This window comes from Antechinus flavipes, chromosome 5, assembly GCF_016432865.1.
Source record: "Antechinus flavipes isolate AdamAnt ecotype Samford, QLD, Australia chromosome 5, AdamAnt_v2, whole genome shotgun sequence".
Taxonomy (NCBI): Eukaryota; Metazoa; Chordata; class Mammalia; order Dasyuromorphia; family Dasyuridae; genus Antechinus; species Antechinus flavipes.
This window is the reverse complement of record NC_067402.1, coordinates 196,774,321-196,795,247: the sequence shown is the minus strand read 5'-3', so window position 1 is coordinate 196,795,247 and position 20,927 is coordinate 196,774,321. Positions and strand designations below refer to the sequence as shown.

At 36.7% G+C, this 20,927-nt stretch overlaps 1 protein-coding gene across 10 annotated transcripts in view; it reads right to left on the bottom strand.

Annotated features, from left to right (window-relative positions):
• WNK1 (WNK lysine deficient protein kinase 1) overlaps positions 1 to 20,532 on the bottom strand; it is a 135,876-nt gene extending 115,344 nt beyond the window's left edge. For all 10 annotated transcript variants that reach the window (XM_052001302.1, XM_052001304.1, XM_052001305.1 and 7 more), the window contains exon 1: positions 19,670 to 20,532. In XM_052001302.1, the coding sequence (XP_051857262.1) occupies positions 19,670 to 20,440 (771 nt within the window). In that variant the 5' untranslated portion in view covers positions 20,441 to 20,532. The remainder of the gene's footprint in view (positions 1 to 19,669) is intronic.
• Positions 20,533 to 20,927: the final 395 nt, after the last annotated feature.

Here is a 20,927-nt window from a genome sequence, read left to right as displayed (position 1 = left end):
CATATTAACATCTTCTGGTATACTGTTTTTTTATTTATTAGGTTAAATATTTCCCAATTAACAGTTTAATCTAGTTTGTGTCACATTCAAGAGTTGAGGGCATTACATTTGACAACTCTGGCCTGCAGTTTCAGAATAGAAGATACAATCTTTCTTCTTCCCCAACTCTCTTAGAGGTCAGTGCCTTTAATCTCCATTCTCCTACAATATACTGGATCATTTTGTCATTTTCTTCTCCAGCTCATTTTACAGGGGTTGTTGAGTGACTTGGCCCAAGGTCCCACAGATACAAAGTGTCTGAGGCCAGATCTGAACTCAGGAGGATGATGTTTTCCTGACTTGAGGTCTGTAAGTCTATCTACTGTGCCACCTAGCTGCTGCCCATGTCTACAATAGGTAAATAAGGAGGTATATATGGAAGATATACAGAGCAAATGGAAGATAAACTTAGACAGCAATACACTACTACCTGAGGATGGATGACCAAGAAAGGCCTCTTGCCTTTAGATCCTTTAAACTCCTTTAGCTAGGATTTGAGCTAAGTCTTGAAGGAAGTCAGAAAATCTAAGGGCATAGGAAGATTCTGGGGCAAAAACACACAGTCACTGTAGATAATAATGTTGTGAATGACCAACAGCAACCATACTAGTGTAAGCTTCATCATAAACCACCATGGAGGGGAGTGGGAAGATAGTACTTTTTGGCAACAATAACAACAACAACAAAAATCACTTTGACAATGAGTAGAACATGGACTGGAATGGTGAAGAATTTCAGGCAGGTGATCAATAGTCTAGGTGAGAGGTGAAGAAGACCTGTACTAATTAGGATGGTGGCTGGCTGCATGAGTAGAGAGGAGATCTATACAAGAAATGTTAAGGCAGAAAGGATTTGTCAATTGGATTGGATATGTAGGGTGAGAGTGTGGAGTTAAGGATAACATAGATTGTGAAGCCTAGGTGAGTAGGAAGATGGTAGTAAACTCAATAGGAAATTGAAAAGAAGAGGTAAAGGAGCAACTAGGTGGCACTGTGGATAGCGCACCAGCCCTGAAGTCAGGAAGACCTGAGTTCAAATCTGGTCTCAGATACTTAACATTTCTTAACTGTGTGACCCTGGGCAAGTCACTTAACCCCAATTGCCTCAGCCAAAAAAGAAAAAAATAAAAGAAGAAAAGGGATAAAGGCAATGAATTTTGTTTTAGACATTGAATCTGAGGTGTCAAAGGAAATCCAGTTCCCAATAATCAAAAGACAGTCTGGATGTACTGTACTTGGGTCCTAACCCTAGGTCTGCTACTTACAAGAAATCATTTTGCTTCTTTGGGTTTCAATTTCCTTGGCTATAAAAGAAAAGAGTTGAAATAGATGTACAGTTCAGTTCTAAGTCTATGGATATAACCATCAATAGGAAAAAAAGTTGGGTAACTACAATTTGTTTCCCTACCCAAGGAAAACGATATCCTCTGGGCAAAGCAACATCTGCTAGCAACTGATAAGGATGGAAGCAGGCAACTCAACCCTTATACTCTACCTATCCAAGCTTTCAAGGCACAATTCAAAGTCTTATGCTTGAAAATTTCTGATGATTCCTAAATGTATTTTTTTTCATCTACCTCAGAAGGCAAGATCAGATAAAACATTTGTAAAGTATATTATTAGCATAGTGCCTGGCACAAAATAGGCACTTAATTCCCTTTCCCACCCTTCTCTTCCCCTTTAATTCCTATTATATTCAGTGTCTCTCAGGTACTACTTTAGACCATCTTGTCCTCTTAATTTGTTTCATGTATAAAAGTCTCATCTTCCACAAAGATATATTTACATATCACCCAGAATTCTAGTTCACATATTCCATTCTCAAACTTTGAGAATTCATTGATGTTATTTTCATGTAAGTTAATTACCAACATTTAACAGTGTTAGACACACAAAATGTGCTACCACCTGACGATAGTTTTTCACTAAATTTTAACCATTAGTACATCACCGAGCAATAAGAGATTAAAAAGACCACTGGCAAACATCCATCACAAAGCTCATCTCTATCCAGAGGACAATCCTTGGTGACCCAGTTAGCTGTGTCTAAGAACTCAAGGCAGCAGATTAGCTCTATTACAATGACAGTACTTAAAAAGTGACATATGACAGAAAAAGCAAAGATCTACAAATCAATGATTTCTGGAAATAGAGAAAATAATTAGAAAGCCTAAAGTTACTCTTAAAAGGCAAAAGGCCAGGATACAAAATAACAATTCTTCTTAACCATTTTTCAAAAGCTGCCCATACTCCAATCTTTTTTTTACTCATCAGGCTCTGCCCCTTGGTGCTGCAAGTCTAACAAGTGAGCTCTCAGCTTTTTTCAAAGAATATTTCAAGGCCATTTCCAAACCAATGTCATCCTCCACCTGTTTTACAACTACAATCTCTTTTATTTGTTGTCTTAAGCTGTTAGAATATAAGCTACCTGAAAGGCAGGGAATACCTTGTTTGCTTTTACCTTCAAAGCTTAGCATGGTAAAGTGCTTAATTTTTATTGTTGTTCATTCACTCAAAATACTGCTCTTTCTTAACCAAGTTTTGTTGTGGGGGTAGGGGACAAAGGGGTGCAATTTCATTTACAATAGAAAAAAAAAGAATGACAACTGAGAAATTGTGAGGCAAAGAGCATGAGAATTTGTATCACATGACCTCAGTCTTATCAGTAAAGCAAGATGTAACAAAACCTACCAAAATAGAGTAAAACTTAAGATTTCATCAAATAGGTGCTTGGAAGATATTAGGATGGGGCAGGAAATGAAAAATGCAGCAGACAGCGCCAATTTTTAGTGGACCCAATTAATGTAGTCTACTGCACAGATTACACCATAAATCTTGATGGAACCCTATACAATTTATCTATTAGCCCATCAGAATATGTTTAACATATATTAGATTACTTGCTGTCTCTGTCTTGTCTAAGGGAGAGATGAAAAGAAGGGAGGGAGAAAAAATTTGGAACACAAGGTTTTACAAGAGTAAATGTTGAAAACTATTTGCATATATTCTGAAAATAAAAAAGCTTTTAAAAATATATATATTTCTAGGACAGACAATAAAAGAGCAACTAGACTAAAAGCTAAAAGAGGAAATAAAGAAACTTGAGATTTCCATCAAAAAACTGCAAAGCTTTAATGATCCCAAGCTTCCCATGAAGAAAGGTCCATCTTATTTTTATTATCAACATTCCATAAGTGATATACAGAATAAAAGTCTCCAACAATAAAGACTCCCAAACATGAACTGGAATAAAAAAATGTACAATAATAAGATAGGTCCATAGTGAGAGATGTCAAAAATAGAATTTTCCACTAGTACCCTCAAAATCTTAGAAGTAATTGAGTATAGCTTTCAGCAAATTAGGCAAACTCTTTTGACAACTTTATGGAAGGACACTGACAACAATGAGAGGATGAGGATGGGTTGCAATCTGAAAAGACGGAAGGAATCCCCAAACTGATGCAATCACAGATCCATGAATATTTCTGTATAGACAACTCCATAAAGAAAGCAAACTATATTTCTCCAATGACTAAAAGCAAATCAAAACAAAATAACATACAAAACAACCTTAAGAGATAGACACCAGGAAAATCAGAAATCATCTGCTGAACTTAGATGAGATATTGAAAAAGAAGTATAGCTTCCGTTTCCTTTAAGTTTCTGCTATAAGTAAAATAAGAAGCCCTAGGATCAATGACAGGTTTGGTAATATTTCAGTTGTTCACAGAAAAGCAGTTATGGTTAAACAATAAATGCCACCCCAAGATGCAGAGTTTGTGTTAACAGTGTAATTTTGCAAAATTAAAATTAAAAAAAAAAAAAAAAAAAAAGCAGGCGACTATACAACTGATGAATGTTGGAAACCATCATATGCACTAATTAAGATTCCCTGAGCCTATAGCACACTGAATCTGGAATTTTGTACAAGAATTCAGGTTAAACACACCTATTATTTTAAAATGGTAAATCAGAATATTTTTTTACTACACTCAAATGTCTATTGAACATCCATGTACACAGCAATTTTTAATAGAATGGCAAATTTTTTTTTTTTTCTTTTTGGCCAGTTCTCATCTTTTGGTATTTTGATCTCAACAATGTGGTCAAGCATTTCATGGACATAAGACTGTCACCTGTCCCTCCATTCTTATTCTATACGGATTTTATCTATATTTGTCCATGAATTTTCCACATTGGCACCTTTTTATGGGTTCTGGAAGGCAACATTTTTTTGGGGGGGAGGGGCAGGAGGAGGAGGAGAAAGCAGAGAAAAGGAAAGTAGATAACAGAATGAGAACACTTTTCAACCTGTAAGTCTTTCAGTTTTTCTTTTCAGTGTTTTATGACAGTTGTATAGCTCATACATTGCAGTATTTCAGCAGATTCATGTGACAAAATAACATTAAGCATCTAACAGTGAATTTTTTTCCTCCAAGTCATAATTTTAAAACCATATTTGAAAAGCACAAATGCTATATGAATGGTTTTTTGCAATAATAAATAAATTACACTATTCATAATTCTAATTAAAAACGTAACAAACAGTTATATATATATATATATATATATATATATATACATATATACATATATGTATATGTATATAAATTCAATTTCCTGACTTCAAGTAGGCTAGCATAAAATTCTAGTCTATAACCTACCTGAAATTAAATGATTTCCCTCCTTTTCACTGTCAGGTTTTCTTGTCTATTTTTCTCCTGCCTTTTGGTCCCTTGAAAACAGTATTTTTCAGAAAGAAAACTTTTTATATTCCCACATGTAATAACAAGTGGGAAAGCAGCTTACAAAATTTTTATTACATTTCAATGCTGGGGTCTTATTTGACTTGGTTAAAAAATTAACTTTTTTTAATCAACATTTTATGTAATATTTAGAATAGTACCTATCACATTTAATAAATGCTTTTGCCTCATCAGCTTGGATAAGGGAAAACATTGGGCATATGGTAGACAGAATGGAGCCTCACTCTCAGAAAACCTCGGGGGTAAAGTATGGCCTAGCTTCTGACACATTCTACCTGTCATTTAACCTCTCAGAATCCCAATGATTCAGTAGAAGACAGGAAATTTTAACCACTTTTGTGTCAAGGATCCCCTCTGATAATCTGATTAAGTTGATGAACTCAGAATAATATTGATAAATGCATAAAATAAAATAGGTTTACAAATGAAGCCAGTTTTCTTGAAATAGTTATTAAAATATTAAAAAAAAATTAAGTTCATAGGCTCTAGGTTAAGAATCCTTGCTCTGAAACTAGACTAAATTGCAGAATAACTGCTTATTTGCTTTGAGGGAGCTCTCAAAAAACAAACCAAAAAAAATTAGACTAGAAGTAAAAAGCTATAATTTAAAAATTAGGAAAATTAAAAAAAAAAACCAACAACCTTTATTCTTAAAATTAGGTATTTTGAACAGTTTGCTCAAAGTCAAAAGATGTAAAAAGAACCTGCTAAAAAAGTAAATGACCATGGAAAATAAAGAATAAGAATATTAACAAATGATCTAAATTCTTTATTTTGGCAAATCATGTCCTTCAATTCTTGAGTCCGCTATATCATATCACATTTTTCTAAATGCTTGTCCAATGCACTACACCAAATTTGGGAGGTTAAATTTTACATTTAATGCAATACCCAAGAATGACTAATTTTTTTAAAACAATAAAATTAATTTTCCAAATTAGGATACTTTTGTTCTAAATGTGATTTTAGCATGTTTTCAATATAGTCTAGATTTACGTAAAACCTAAAATTTTCTTTGGATGAGTAAAAGTATTTGAAAAAAAAGATCCTTCCTCTCCTCAATAGCTCTAGCTTAGCTACAGTCTAAGCTCCTTCTACATATGCAGATAGGCACCTTTTCTGAAAATTTTAAGAGTTGCCTCAATTCCAGAGAAGTGAGATGATTTGCCTAAGATCACTCAATATGTGCCATAAGCAGAAAGCAGTGTGGCTTTCCACTATGACATAATTATACTCAAGATCAAATAAAAGAATTCTATTGTGACACAATAATAAATTCATGAAATTGAGGTACACATTAGGGGCAATCTAGTCTAATTTACCTCTTTATGTGACCAATAAGTGGTCATCTAGCATTTCACTTTAAAAAACCTCTTGTAGGGCAACTAGGTGGCACAGGGAATAGGACAATTTCTTGTGTCAGGAATTCAAATGTGATCTCAGATTTGCTAGCTGTATGACCCTGGATAAGTCTGACTGCCTCAAAAAAACAAAACAAAACAAAACAAAAAAAAAAAAACAAACCTCCTCTGAGAAGGTACTTACCATCTCCTAAGATAGCCCATTCTACTTTAGAAGAGTTCTTAACTGTTAAGAAGTTGTTTCCTTCCACTCCTTTCATATCAAGTAGATATCTCTCTCCTTTTCTGTAATTTTTATCTGTTGCTCTTAGTATTGCCTTCTGTGGTTAAAATGAATAAGCCTATATATCCCAAAGAAATACTAAAGAAGGGAAAGGGACCTGTATGTGCCAAAATGTTTGTAGCAGCCCTGTTTGTAGTGGCTAGAAACTGGAAAATGAATGGATGCCCATCAATTGGAGAATGGCTGGGTAAATTGTGGTATATGAATGTTATGGAATATTATTGTTCTGTAAGAAATGACCAGCAGGATGAATACAGAGAGGCTTGGAGAGACCTTCATGAACTGATGCTAAGTGAAATGAGCAGAACCAGGAGATCATTATACACTTCGACAACGATATTGTATGAGGACATATTTTGATGGAAATGGATTTCTTTGACAAAGAGACCTGAGTTTCAATTGATAAATGACGGACAAAAGCAGCTACACCCAAAGAAAGAACACTGGGAAACGAATGTGAACTATCTGCATTTTTGTTTTTCTTCCCGGATTATTTATACCTTCTGAATCCAATTCTCCCTACGCAACAAGAGAACTGTTCGGTTCTGCAAACATATATTGTATCTAGGATATACTGCAACATATCCAACATATAAAGGACTGCTTGCCATCTAGGGGAGGGGGTGGAGGGAGGGAGGGGAAAAAAATCGGAACAGAAATGAGTGTCAATATAATGTAATTATTAAATAAAAAATTAAAAAAAAAAAAAAATGAATAAGCCTAATAAATGCTTCAAATTATGGTCCTCCCCCAGCCTTCAAGTACCCAATTATTCTCTGGGATAAACATGATCATCTCACCATGCCTCTTCACTTTCATCTGGATAGCTACTAGCAGAACCGTTTTTTAATCTCTCTATCATAAGACCATAAATTTGATGAGGAAAAATGCCAAGCTATCACTATGATTGATAAAAAGCAACTAAATGATTATTCGATCACTTATGTGATTATTATGTGCTTACTATTTTTGTAAAGCCTTTTGATTCAGTGATGTTGTACTAAAAAAAAAAAAAAAAATTACAACACAACAGCTCTTCCAAGGTCAATCAAAGAAACAAAGTAGATAGGATTTCCAAAGCTAATGGAAATCTTCTAGGGCTTTTTGGACTAGGTGTGACCTATAACCTGACAAATTCCAGTCCTATCCTGGCTCTAGGTCATCATTACCAAGCTCTTAACAATAGGTTTCCACAAGAGAAGAGAAGAATTTGAACACTTTCTTAAATCTAAGTTAGTTCAAGAGATAATCACAAGCATACTGTCATTGAGATTTATCAATCAATAACTTCTTATTGAGTGCCTTTTATGTATTCAGCACCTGTAATGGAGAATACAAAAATAGTACAAACTAGTTCATCTAATTGAAGCAGAATTTTGTGTAACATGTTATCAACTTATACATCATAGTATTCATTTACAAGTAAAATTTTGCCTATTTTTTGCACAATTCACTTTCCTTTGTTTAATATTTGTAAACATTTTATTGTCTGAATTAAATTGCATGCTTCCTAAAAGCAGGGCTCTAGCCATTTCTTTTAATGTCTCCAGTGATTGTTGCTGTTTGTCTTTCATTTTCAAAGAGGACCATTACATCAGGGAGGTGATAGCATGATATGAAGTAAATTGGCTTTAAGTAAGGGAGGGCTATGCAAAGTCACTTGCCTCACTTTCCCCTTCAGGGCTATCTGGGTCCAGTGGTCCAGGATGACTGAAGATGGCCCTGGATGCAATGGGAGACTCTGGCCCTTTAAAGTTAAGGTCAGTAGATACTTAAATATTTATTGAATGGATAAACATACATTATGTATAATAGCTAGCATTTTGCTTACAACAATCTTAAGAGGAACATAGTGCATGTATCTTCACTGTTGTCTCCCCCTATAGAATGTAAAATCCTTGAATGCAGAGACTTTTATTTTTATCCTGGAATCCCCAATGCCTTGCATACTATAAACTCTTAATATTTATTGATTCCTATTTTACAGATTTAAAAAAAAAACAAAAACCCTCATGATTTCGAAACACTAAAACCCAACTTATTACTTAATAGCTAAGTCTGTCTCCAAAGCCAGTACTCTTACAGCTATGTATATATACATACACATGTTGTATGCTGCTAATGACAGTGTCCACTGCTTTTACACACACATAGACTTAGATGGTCTACATTTGGAGGTAAAGGATATAATCCAAAGTGGGGCTTGTTTGTTTTTTTGCTTTCCTACCATACCTCAAAAGTTATTCTGCAACCTTCTTAGGAGGGAGGATCTTTTAGGTTTTCAGAGTCCAGCAGAAATACAGACTAATTGCTAATCCTAACATTTATGAGAAAGAAAAGGAACTAATATTAGATAACCGTAAGAATACTTATTGCCTTCAAAAAGAAGGGGCATATGTAAGTTTAAGGATTCCTTTAAAAAGGAAAAAAGTAAAACACTCAAAGACCTATGCAAAGTGAAGGAAAAAAAATTGCAAAAACCACAAGTTTACATATTGACTACAATTGTATAGAAAGAAAGCAAAGATAGAATAGAACTTCAGACAAATCTGGAAAGGACATAGGATAAAACCTTTTTTTGTTGTTTTCTTCTTTATCATTTAATATGTAGGAACTGGATGCATCAAAAGTATAATTTGAATGCCTAATTTACAGGAATCTCAGCCTAAGGACAATAAGAAGTGCTTGAGAACCTAGAGAAATAGAAGTGGTGTGCATGACTATAATGTTCATGACTCAGATAATATTCCTCTCCCTAACATCAGAACTAAAGCAGCACACTGCTAAAAAGCAATTCTGCTGTCAAAGGTGTTTTTTTACAGAATAAAAGAATTTAATTACAATTAGAACATGGAGTTGAAATATCAACTTAGTATCCTATCTAAATTATAATAATCTTAAAATTGTTTCTATATTCAGAACAAACAGTATTCTTTTAATCTTTACTAAAATATTGTACAACAGCTACAATTATCATAAAAATAATTATTTTAGTAGCAGGTAAAAGTAACAGGGATTTTGACTTAACAAAAAAAAAAAAAAAAAAACATTTTGTATAATAACCACATAAAATAAAAGAATCCATTTTCTGTTCCCCAATAATCATTATTAGTTCACAACTATGGTCACGAAATAATTTGGTAGTTACAAGTAGATAAGATATGCTAAATTAAAGAAAAAATTATCTTTAAAAGTCTTAACTTACATTAGTATTTCATCTAAAATAAACAATTCATATTTGAAGATATATTTTTTATCTTTGATATAAACTTCTAAAATGCTTAGTAGTAGTACTATAGCTTAGGTAGTTGTACTTAAAAAAAACTTTGAAGCATTCTTACCCTAGAGTTTTTATTAAAAACCACATAAAATTTAAAAATTATGGCTCCCAATTATAAGGACAAAAGACAATTACTCAAGCTTCAAAAGTCAAAGGCTCAGTTGATTAGAGGTGAACTAGCATATGAATTGAATAGATGAAAGGTGCTATAAAAAAGGAACCACATTCTGATAAAAGCCTCATTTCTACAATAGAAAATAGAGACTCAAATTTATAAGAATTCAAGCCATTCTCCAACTGATATATGGTCAAAGGACATGAACAATTTTCAGATGAAGAAATTGAAACTATTTCTAATCATATGAAAATATGCTCTAAATCACTCTTGATGAGAGAAATGCAAATTAAAACAACCCTGAGACACCTCTCAGATTGGCTAAAGTGACAGGACACAATAATGACCAATGCTGGAGGGAGATGTGGGAAAAGTGGGAAACTGATACATTGTTGGTGGCTCTCTTCAACAATGAGATGATTCAAACCAGTTCCAAATGATCAGTGATTAAGAGAGCCATCTATACCCAGAGAGAGGACTGTGGGTATTGAGTGTGATTCACAACACAGCATTTTCACTATGTTGTTATTTACTTTCATTTTATTTTGCTTCTCTTTTTTTCTTGTGCGGCATGATCATTGTATAAATATGTACACATATATTGGATTTAACATATTTCTACAATGTTTAACATCTACTGAACTATTTGTCATCTAGGGGACAGCATGGGGGAAGGGAGGGAAAACTGGAACATAGGGTTTTGCAAGGCTAATGTTGAAGAACTGTCCACGCATATGGTTTTTGTTTGTTTTTTGCTGAGGCAACTGGAGTTAAGTGACTTGCCCAGGGTCACACAGCTAAGAGTATTAAGAGTCTGAGGCCAGATTTGAACTCAGGTCCTCTTGACTTTAGGGCTGGTTCTCTAACCACTACGCCACTTAGCTGCCCCAATGCATGCTTTAACAAATAAAAAGCTTTGATAAAAAAAAAATTTTTAAAGGAACCACAAAAAGAAGTATACTAAAATTTAAAAGGAAATCAAGCTTATTGCAATACCAGTTCTTTTTACAGCATTTAGGGTTAATAGAACAATCTCCCTAAATGCCACATATATCTGATTAAATGATAAATGTACTAGATATAATTCCTATGAAAATATGGACATGTGTTAAATAGGATGGGACTTTCTTGGAAAGTTTGCTTTTCATAGGCTCATTATAAAAATTGCATGAAATTTTAAAAGCAAGATTATATTTTAGCTGTTGTGCCTGACTTCCTTATGTGCAAGTACGTACTACATACAATAGTACATAGTACTCTGCACTCAAAAAGCTTATTTTAAAAGGGGCAGACTCTGAAGATATATGTATAGAAAGGTAAGGTTTTACCAAAAGGCAAAGATTTAAGTGCTTCTATTAAAGCTCTATCTCCATAAAGATTCTTACCCAGACCTACCTCATATTGTTGTTATATCAAATGAAATAACTGTAAAAAGTGCTTAGCACAGCATGGCACATAGTAGGCCCAAAGCTCTATTCAATGTATCACATACCTCTCTTGTGAGTGGAGAGGACACATCTTAGATATGTTATGAAGGTAGAAAAGATAAGATTTGGCAATGGATTAGATACGTTGGGTAAATAACAATGAGAAGTCGTATATAACACCAGGATTGTGAGTCAGGGAAGATGGTGAAACCCTTAATAGCCATGGGAAGATTCAGAAGGTCAAAGATGACCTCTATTTTGCCTATGCTATATTTGAAATGGGATATCCAGTTTGAGATATCCAGAAGACAAAGTTGATGATGTCAGGCTGGAGCTCAAAAAGGAGACAAGGACAGAATACAGAGATCTATCTAATAGCAATCATCTGAGTCTTGGAGCTACAGTTAGTAGGTGAAACAAGGATGAAGAACCAACAAAGAACTGTTCTGAGAAGGAACAGTCAAAACAGACCAAAGAACAGAGAGAGAAGTGCCACAAAAAACTTAAAAGAGAGTGACTTATACAGGAAGAAGTTATTGTCAAATACTGCCAAGTTAAGAAGGATCAGGGTTGAGAAAAGGCCTTTGATAATTTTGGAAGAGGGCAGTTTTGGGTTAAAGATAAGGTCAGAACTCAAATTGTATAGGATCCTTTCTCAAGGAGTTTGGCCACAAAAGAAAAGAGAATTTTAGGATGAAAGTCAGCAGACAATTTAAATGACTGTTTTCTAAGGACAAGAAAGTTAGGAATATGCAGAAAACAGGAAAGAAGCCAGTAGAGTAAAAGGGAACACCATTGTATACATTCATTTAAACTTGAAATTTTTCAGTGTAATTATACAAAATAACTTCTAAGATGTCCAGGTAACATAACTGTCAGGCTAACAGTTCTCCAGAAAGATGATTCTAATTATAACTATTTCTGCTTATTTCTTCCTTTCATACTTAAAAGAAAAAAAAAAAAAAGATTTTTCACTAGGGGACCAAATCAGAACACACCCAGAACAGCCATGCTTACTTGGGTGATCTTGTCTTTTCTCATTTTAGTTTCTACTTATTATTCTCCACCTAACTTTATCCTTATGTTTTGGTTCATAAAAAGAAATTTAATTTGACATAGGGAACAGAATTAAGATATATCTATGCAGTTTATATCAGTAACACCTCCAATAGTATCTCCCAGATTCAGTCATGCCAAATTCTATTTGCTCACTATCATGGTACAGGTTAGAAAGAGAAGAGATTTAATAGTAAGCAAAATTTAAAGCTCTGGCACTCATCCTTAAAATGAATGAAACTGGGATGTTTTTTCTACTACCCAGCTTTTTTCAAAGAATTGAAATGTTCAAGGAGTATATTAAATACTGTCAAAAGCTATCAAGTGATGAACAAAAAGTATATGACTGTTATATCCAGGAGTCTTCAATAAATCTTCACAGAAAAAAAAAAGGGGGGGGAGGGGAATATAACAGAAAGTATTAGATCCTGTTATTCTTGCTCTTGTTTGGTTCTTTTTTCAAAATGTAATTTTTTTAGTTTTAACTTGACCTCTAAAAGCCATTTTAGCTTTTTTTTTTTTTTTTAAATAAGCAATGTACAGTTTTGAACTCATGTAATTCCCAAAGAAGAAGGGAAGTCTATTTTCTCAACTCTTTTTTTGGGACCAAATATGGTCATAATAATTTACATAGCATTGTTTCTTTGTTTTCAGTTAAAAAATACTTATATTAAAATTTAATTGTTGCCATCACCTTGCATGTTTTCTTGATTGTGCTCTGTATCAGTTCACTTAAGTCTTCCAATAATTCTCTGAATTTTTTATTTTGATAACTTCTTGTACTGAAATATTAATGCGCTTTCCCTGGCTAGTCTCCAATTGATATACATTGATTTTTTTTCATAATATCAGAAAAAACGTTGCTATTATCTTAAGTCGTATGCAACATTATTTCTATTTTTGACTGTGTTACATGCTTAGCAGTGAGATCACATGGTCAAAGGGAATATGCATTAGTCATTTTTTAAAAAGAGTAATTCCAAAATGCTTTCCAGAATGATTAGCTGAATGGTCAGTGTGCCTCTCTTTTTCTTCATCCCCCCTAAACTGATAATTCCTATCTTTTTTCATATTTGCCAGTTTGCTGGATGTGAGATGAAACTTCAAAGCTTTGATTTATGTATTTATTTCAATAAATAGTTTTTTTTTGTTTGTTTTTTTGCTGAGGCAATTGGGGTTAAGTAAGTGACTTGCCCAGAGTCACACAGCTAGGAAGTGTTAAGTCTGAAGTCAAATTTGAATTCAGGTCCTCCTGACTTCAGGGCTAGTGCTCTATCTACTCACTGCACCACCTAGCTGCCCCAATAAATAGCCTTTTAATGGAAGAGCTCAACTAAACATTTTTTCAGGTAGGTTTCTGAATCTTTGCATTTGACTACATATATTAAAAAATGTCCGACACAGAAACCTTTCTGTATAAGGAAGTATAGTGGTAAAAAGCTAAAACTAATCTCTGCTCCTTAGGAATTAGATTTGTAGGTACCTGATCTCATTATACCATTCTGTAAATTAAAAATAAATTAAATGAATTATTTCTTTGATGTAAATTTGAACTTTTCAAACACAGTTTGTAATTTCATTCACTGATATAGTGTGAAAAGACCTGGGTTTTCTTATTAACATTCCATTCCTATCTAATGATCGGCTATTCCATAATCCAGAGAGGCTATTTCTCATCTTGCAAGCTAAAAAAGAGTTCCTTTTCTACTTGGTCCCCCTCAGCTGAGAACCTCCTCATCTCAAACTATGCCCCCAAAAACTGAGACCACTGAAAGCTCTTCCTTTGTCCTTCTTCCTGATCTCTTATTATCACCTCCCTAATTTCTTTATTTGTAAGATGAGGAGGTTGGACTAAATGGCTTCTAAGGTCCTTTCGAGTTATACTTCTATAAACAGTATTGTTAAAAGCACTAGACAGTGCTACAAAGGACACACAGTCTAGAATCACTACAGTTACTTCGAATATATTGAACATTCTAAAAAATATTGCTGACTGATCCTCCTTTTATGTAATACAAAGGAGAAACATCTGTGTAAAGGACAACTAAAAATTAGGAACTAAGTAATAAGTGAGACTGTTTGCTATTTGTCCCTAAGGAATAAAATGTTGGCATCAAGTAAAAAAAAAAAAAAAAAACACCCAAGAAGAGAAGGACGAAAAATGCAGTGAAGATTGATGATGCTCAGCTAAAGGGACCATATAAAACCACTGTCACAGAATAAGAATCTTTCAGTACTTATCAAATGTGATTTAAAAAAAAAAAAAAAGATGATTTTTCTTCTAAGACATAAGGCAGAAATAAAATAAAGACTATCAAAGGAATATATGCCACCGACCACCTAAACAGAAACAGGAAGTAGATGAAAAATTTGGGAAACAGATCACAGTTTAGTGCAAAAGCATGAAATAATAGTGATGGGAGATTTCAGTTATTTGTCTGTCAAAAGCAGAGAAATCAATATCATTCTTCACACCTGAAAGAAGCACTGGGAGTACTGCTATATTAGATTCTAAATTCTCATAAACAAGAAAAAACTTGTTCTTATAGTGAAAATGATAGGAACCTGTGTGATAGGTGTAGATTGGGGTGAAAATGACCATTCCAACTTGTAATTTGTGATAAAGCATATATATATATATGCTAAGCAGTTAGGGGTATACTAACCCTAGTTAGTAGGGGGAAAGGGGAGAAAAATCCTGATCTCAAAAGAGCTCAGTCTAATGGAAGAGACAATATGCAAACAGGTATGTATACACACACATATATACAGTGTGAGTGTAGTAACTAGAATTAAGGGAGACAATCTGAGGATAGGCACTAGACAGGCACTTTTAGGGAGACAAGGAAAGGGAAAGAGAGGACAAAAACATCCAGAACAGCCAGTTAGTTTTAAAAAACAGTCAAGAGATATTTATCTTGTTCAAAAAAGACTGAGGAAGCCAATGTCAATGGGTCACAGAAAGAGGTTATTACGGGGTAAGAAAAAACTACAAAGGGGTGGAGTGAGGCAGATTATGAAGGGCTCCTCAACAGAGGATTTTATACTGGGATCAAGATACTTGAACTTATATCAACTACAGTTAACTAACTCTACCAATAGGAAAGAAGGAGAATGGGAAGGGAACTGAAAGAAGGGGAAGAGGAAAAACATGGTTAAAATTCGTCTGTAGAAAGATCAATTTGGCAATTGACTAGAAAATGACTGCAGTGGAAACATATAGATTTCAAAGGGTTCAGAGAAATAAGTAAGATCCCATGTCTAAAACTTATAAATTGGAAGTCAGCTGAGAAGGATTAGGAAATTCAAGAGTGAAATTCTGAAGAATTCCAATGAATTCTTCTATCTAAAAAGACTAATATGGCCATACGCAAACTTAAAACTAGTAAGAAATGAGCAAAAGATGAAAGCAAGGGTAGGTAGAGGAAAAATACAAAAGCACAGAATTACCATTCAAGATCACCAGCAATGCTAAAGCTCAGAATGAGATGAGCTTCACATGAAATTCTAAAAACAAAATTTAAGAAACTTAACAGATGTAGTTCCACTGCAAGGATGGTGGGACAGACAGCGGTAACATACAGGAGAGTGAAGTTAAATTTTTTTTTTTCTGCCAGTAAGCTTTAATTTTTTAAATGCAAGGATAAAACAAAAGACTAGCAGGCAGTTGAAATCCTAAATAAAAAGGGAGACATCAAAAAAGAAAGCATCATGAAAAACTCACAGACATGAGCATTAATACTGTTTGAAAATTCCAACTGCTCACTGAACATCTCCATCTGGATGTTTCATATATATCTCAAAACCAAATAAAATTATTATCCTTCCCCATAAACCCACCCCTCCTCATTTACCAATTCCATTCACTCATGTGCAAACCTAGGCATCATCCCTGACTCTTCAGTTTCTTTAATACTCTCTAGCCCTCATACTTTTCCTCCCGTCCAATCAGTCTTGTGGATTTTAACTCTTCAACATCTCTTCTATGCACCACCTTCTTTCTATTCACATCTGCCCTAACATCATCTCTTGCCTGTACAGACATCTCTGATCCCAGTCTCTATCTACAATTCATCCTTTACACATTGCTGCCAAATTGATAGTCCTAAAGCACAAGTCTGACAATGCTACTCTTTTGCTCAAGAAGCTTTAGTAACTTTCCATTGTCTCTAGAATGAAATTATGTTTAGCATTTATAATATTTTATCACCCAATTCTAAACTCTCTCTCTGCAGGCTGATTATCCATCACACTCCCTTAATCACCATTTACTCTAAACATTGTCCTACCCGCTATCCCTGCCTACAACATTCCATCTCTGAGCCTTTGCAAAAGCACCTTGACCTCTTGGATTCCCAAAATTCCCACATTCAAGATGTGACTCAAGTTTTATCTCTTTTAAGGGGCTTTTCCTGATGGCCCTCAGTTGTTACAATCCCCTCCCATCTAATCACTGTATCTACTTTTTTAATGAAAATATTGATGCTCCCTACTAGAAAAGTTCCTGGAAGGTAGGAACTATCTCACTGTTATATCTTTAGCACAATACCTGTAATACAATAATATATATTTAGAGCAGGACATTAATGCCATCCAATGAACTCCAAGAACTGGCCATTTTTTGAATTAGAAATAACTGAAGAGTCACTGGAAAAGTAAAGTACCAATATTGTACTGTTATGTATAAAAAAAACCCAGGAGACTAGAGACTCGAAATTATAGTCCAATAAATTGAACTTTAATTCCTGTAATGAGTAGATATCTTGTATATAGTTCTTGATAAATGTTACTGATGTCAACTTGAAATCAGGTCTCTAGTTGTAAGCCCTACTGATCTGTGCTTGGCCTTATACTTAGTAATGTCTTGGATAAACACAAAGGTGGCATGTTTACCAAAATTTATAGGTGATACAAAATTCAAGAGGAATAATTAATACATTGGGTGAAAGAGCATAAGGATCTAAAAGACCTTTTGTTCAGAGACTAAGATTATAAAACTGAACAGGGTTAAGTATGATAAAACTTTTCAAGCTATGGAAGCAGTACCCTTTTCTATGAGATTGAAAATCCAAAGTATATGTAAGCTCTCACTCGTATTTAAAACACAAACTAAATTTGTACCATCCAGGATACATGGCTAAACAGTAGAAAAGGAAAAAAAAAAAAAACCAACTTGTTAAGTCAAAAGTGTTATATGGCTGCCAAAAAGAGTTTAAAAGCAAACTAAAAATTGCATTAAGAGAAGCACAGTATTCAGAGCTAAGGAAGTGATTGATAGTCTTGCTCTGCTATAGTCAAATCACCTCTGGAGAACTATGTTCACTGTTGGGCACAACATTTTAAAAAGGACATTTATCTGGAGAATCCAAAGGATAGCAAACAGTTGGTAAAGGACATGACATATGAACATCAGTTGAAAGAACAGCCTGTCAGAACAGAATGCTGGGCAGTGCAAGAGGATGAAACACTGTGATAGTGTCCTCAGGTCTTTAATGAGCTCTCAGGGAGAAGAGAGATTATATTTCTTATAGAAATTTCTTATAGAGAAATTCAGGCTTAATGTAAGGAAAAGAGTATTTTGAGAGTAAAGAAAAACAGAGCTGTCCAAAAAGCCAGAATGAAATGCCAATGGAATTACCGGGCATCCCTCTCACTAGATCTTCAAGCAGAGAGTAAACAGCAATTTGTCTGTGTAAAGAGGAATTGTTTTTCAGGTACAGGATAAAAGAATACTGGATCCAGCATCAGGAAGAGAGTGGTTGAAATTCTGACTCTGATAGGTAATGTGGTGAAGAACAAGTTTTGATATCTCTCGAGTTTTAAGCAACAGTCTCAGACTATAAATTGGAGCCAGTGTTCAAACTGCAGAAATTCAATAATTATTTAAGCATAATATCATTTATAGTAAATTCAACTTAAGTCTTAATGAGTTTACATTGCTGAATTATATTAGTTTCTAAGGAACTTCTCTCTGCAGTTAAGCATTTCCATCTACTATATGACAAATTTTCATTAACTATCTTGTAGCTTAAGTGTTTTAGCATTTGCCAATTCAACATTTGAATAAAAGAACTTCATTCACAAACTGCCAAGTTATATATTTTCATTTTCTAATGTTATTTGACACATTTTATTAATTCGTTAAGATCTGAAGGACCAACAAGACATTTTTTAAAAGTAGTTTAGACATTACGATTCAACAAAGCCTCAAGCTTAAGCTTCTTCTATTAACTTATGCTATTATTCGAACATTTGGGTAAAGACAGAACTAGTCGTTTAAGCTGTTGACCATTTAAGACAATAGCACTGAAACTTAAACACTAAAACCTTGATGACAATATCAGACGAGGGTTTATGTAAGCATTATGTTTTAGATTCAGAGGTATTGTGGCATAATGAATTTTTCTAACAAACGTAAGACAATGAAGACTGCATAATTCTAAAAGCACTTTTCCCCCTGAGGCATCTGTACAACTGGCACAGAACATGAACTGAAAACTAATAGGAGCTTCAAGGGACGGTATCAGAGCAACACTAGCAAGTACGTGACTTAAACATTGTTAAAAGTATATTCTTATACATGCTGCTAGTTCAGACGCCCTTAACTACAAGAAGGGAATGACAGTGTGAAGGAAACTTTTAAAGTTAATTACTACTTTTGCATTAAATGCACACAAGATAGGGAGTATGTAGCCATTAAATGGTACTCACATTTAGGATATAGACTAAAAACCTAAATATAAAGACCCAGCAAACTCTTATGCCTTTGGAATTGAGACCTCTTCTTGAGATGGGAAAAATAATCTGGTACATTTGAGCTAATGCAATTCGTCACTGGTAAAGAGGTGGTATTGTAGAATGAGGGGAAAAAAGGTTTTGAAGGAAGATCCTGTACTTTCCAGTGAGGCATCTATTTTTTGTGACTCAAAATTTGGGACCCTTCACTAACTCACAAAAAAGTCCCCCACACTAATACCAGTACCAGCAGCAGTGCCAGTCGTTTTCTGTAAGCCATATGTGCCACTCCCTCACTCATTGCAAATCCTTCAGTTACCAATATCTTCACTCTCTCGAAGCACCTTCAACTAGCCCTAATTCATACCTTTCAAACCCACCGTCCTCATCTACAGCAATCTCAATTCTACTAGGAGAAAGGGAAAAACCGATGAGTGGTGTCCAAAAGGATACGATTTCTTCGCAAGTCAGCACGCCTGTTTTTAAAATGTTAGATTCAAACCGCTTCCTTCCCCCCCCAACCCCCGCGCCCCGCTCTCTCCCCCCAGGCTCCCCGCCTCCTCCCCCAATCCGCCAGAGAAAGAGCAGACCAGTGAGGGGGGCTTTACCTGCAGTTCGCACCACGCTACTTCCACGGTGGTTTCCGTATCCAGGCCTTTGTAGACGGTCTTGAAGGAGCCGCGGCCAATCTCGATGTCGAACTTGAGAAAGCGGCCGTCGTTGGACATGCCCACAGCCTTGGTCTCCAGCTCCTCGTTGTCGTCCTGCTGCTGGCTGCGCTCCTCCTGTTCCCGGGCGCCGGCGCCGCCGCTGCCGCTTGTCGCTGCCGCGGGCTCCTCTTTGCTACCCACATGGTTGGAGGCGGCGGGGGTCGGGGCGTGCTTGACGGCGGGGTCGCGGCCGGCGGCGGAGGCAGGGCCGCCATTGGGATGGTCCGCGGGAGCCGGGGGAGCTGGAGGCTGGGGGGCTGCCGGGGATACGGCCGGGGCAGTCAAGGGCTCCTCCCGGTGGGGCTCTGGGGCGAGAGTCGGCGGGGGGGCGGCGGTGGCAGCTGCGACGGGCCCGGGCTGGGGCAAGGGCAGGGGAAGGCCGGGCAGCTCCAAGGCCGTGGCGTTAGAGTCGCAGATCACGCTCCGCCGGAAGAAGCGGTGCTCCGTGGTGGTGGTGGTCGCGGCCGACCCTCGGCTGTCCTTGTCCATGGTGTGGCGGCGCCGCCGGTACTCCTCGGTCCTGCCGGCGCCGGGCTCAGCCCCAGCCGCCCCCAGCTTCTCCCCGACTGAAGTATCCGAGCTCGAGCTATTTTTCGGGGGCACGGCCGGGGGCGAGAGGAAGCGGGGCCCCGCAGGTCCGCTCTGCTTCTCGACGGAGCCACCAGACATGGTCAGTCCGTCGGCCAGAGACAGGCAGGCCCGAGAATTGAATGGGAAGGGGCGGGGACAGGGGAGCAAACCCAGAGGGAGGAGGAGGGAGACGGACGGACGAAGGGGACGAGGCGGCGAGCGCGGCTTCTCGTCTCGATTACGAACGGCTGCTCCCGCTCAGCACCGACCGGTCTCCCGAGCGGCGAGAGCACACTGAGGGCCCGACTGTTGGCGCTGCTGCCGCCGCCGCCGCCGCTGCTGCTGCTGGTGGGGTGGGCTAGTTGGCTGGGGCTTCAGGCGCAGGTCCGGGGAAGTTAGCGCCGCACGCTCCGCATCCATCCTGCGGCTGGGGGCGGCCGGGCGGGAACAAGGAGCTGGGGCACCGCAGTCATGGGAGAGGGCAGGACGGCAGCGACGAGGGGAAGCGGATGCGGCTGCGGCTCGGGCGGCTACGAGCACCACACGCCGGCCCCGGCTCTTCCCCCACCCCCACCCCCCGGCAGGG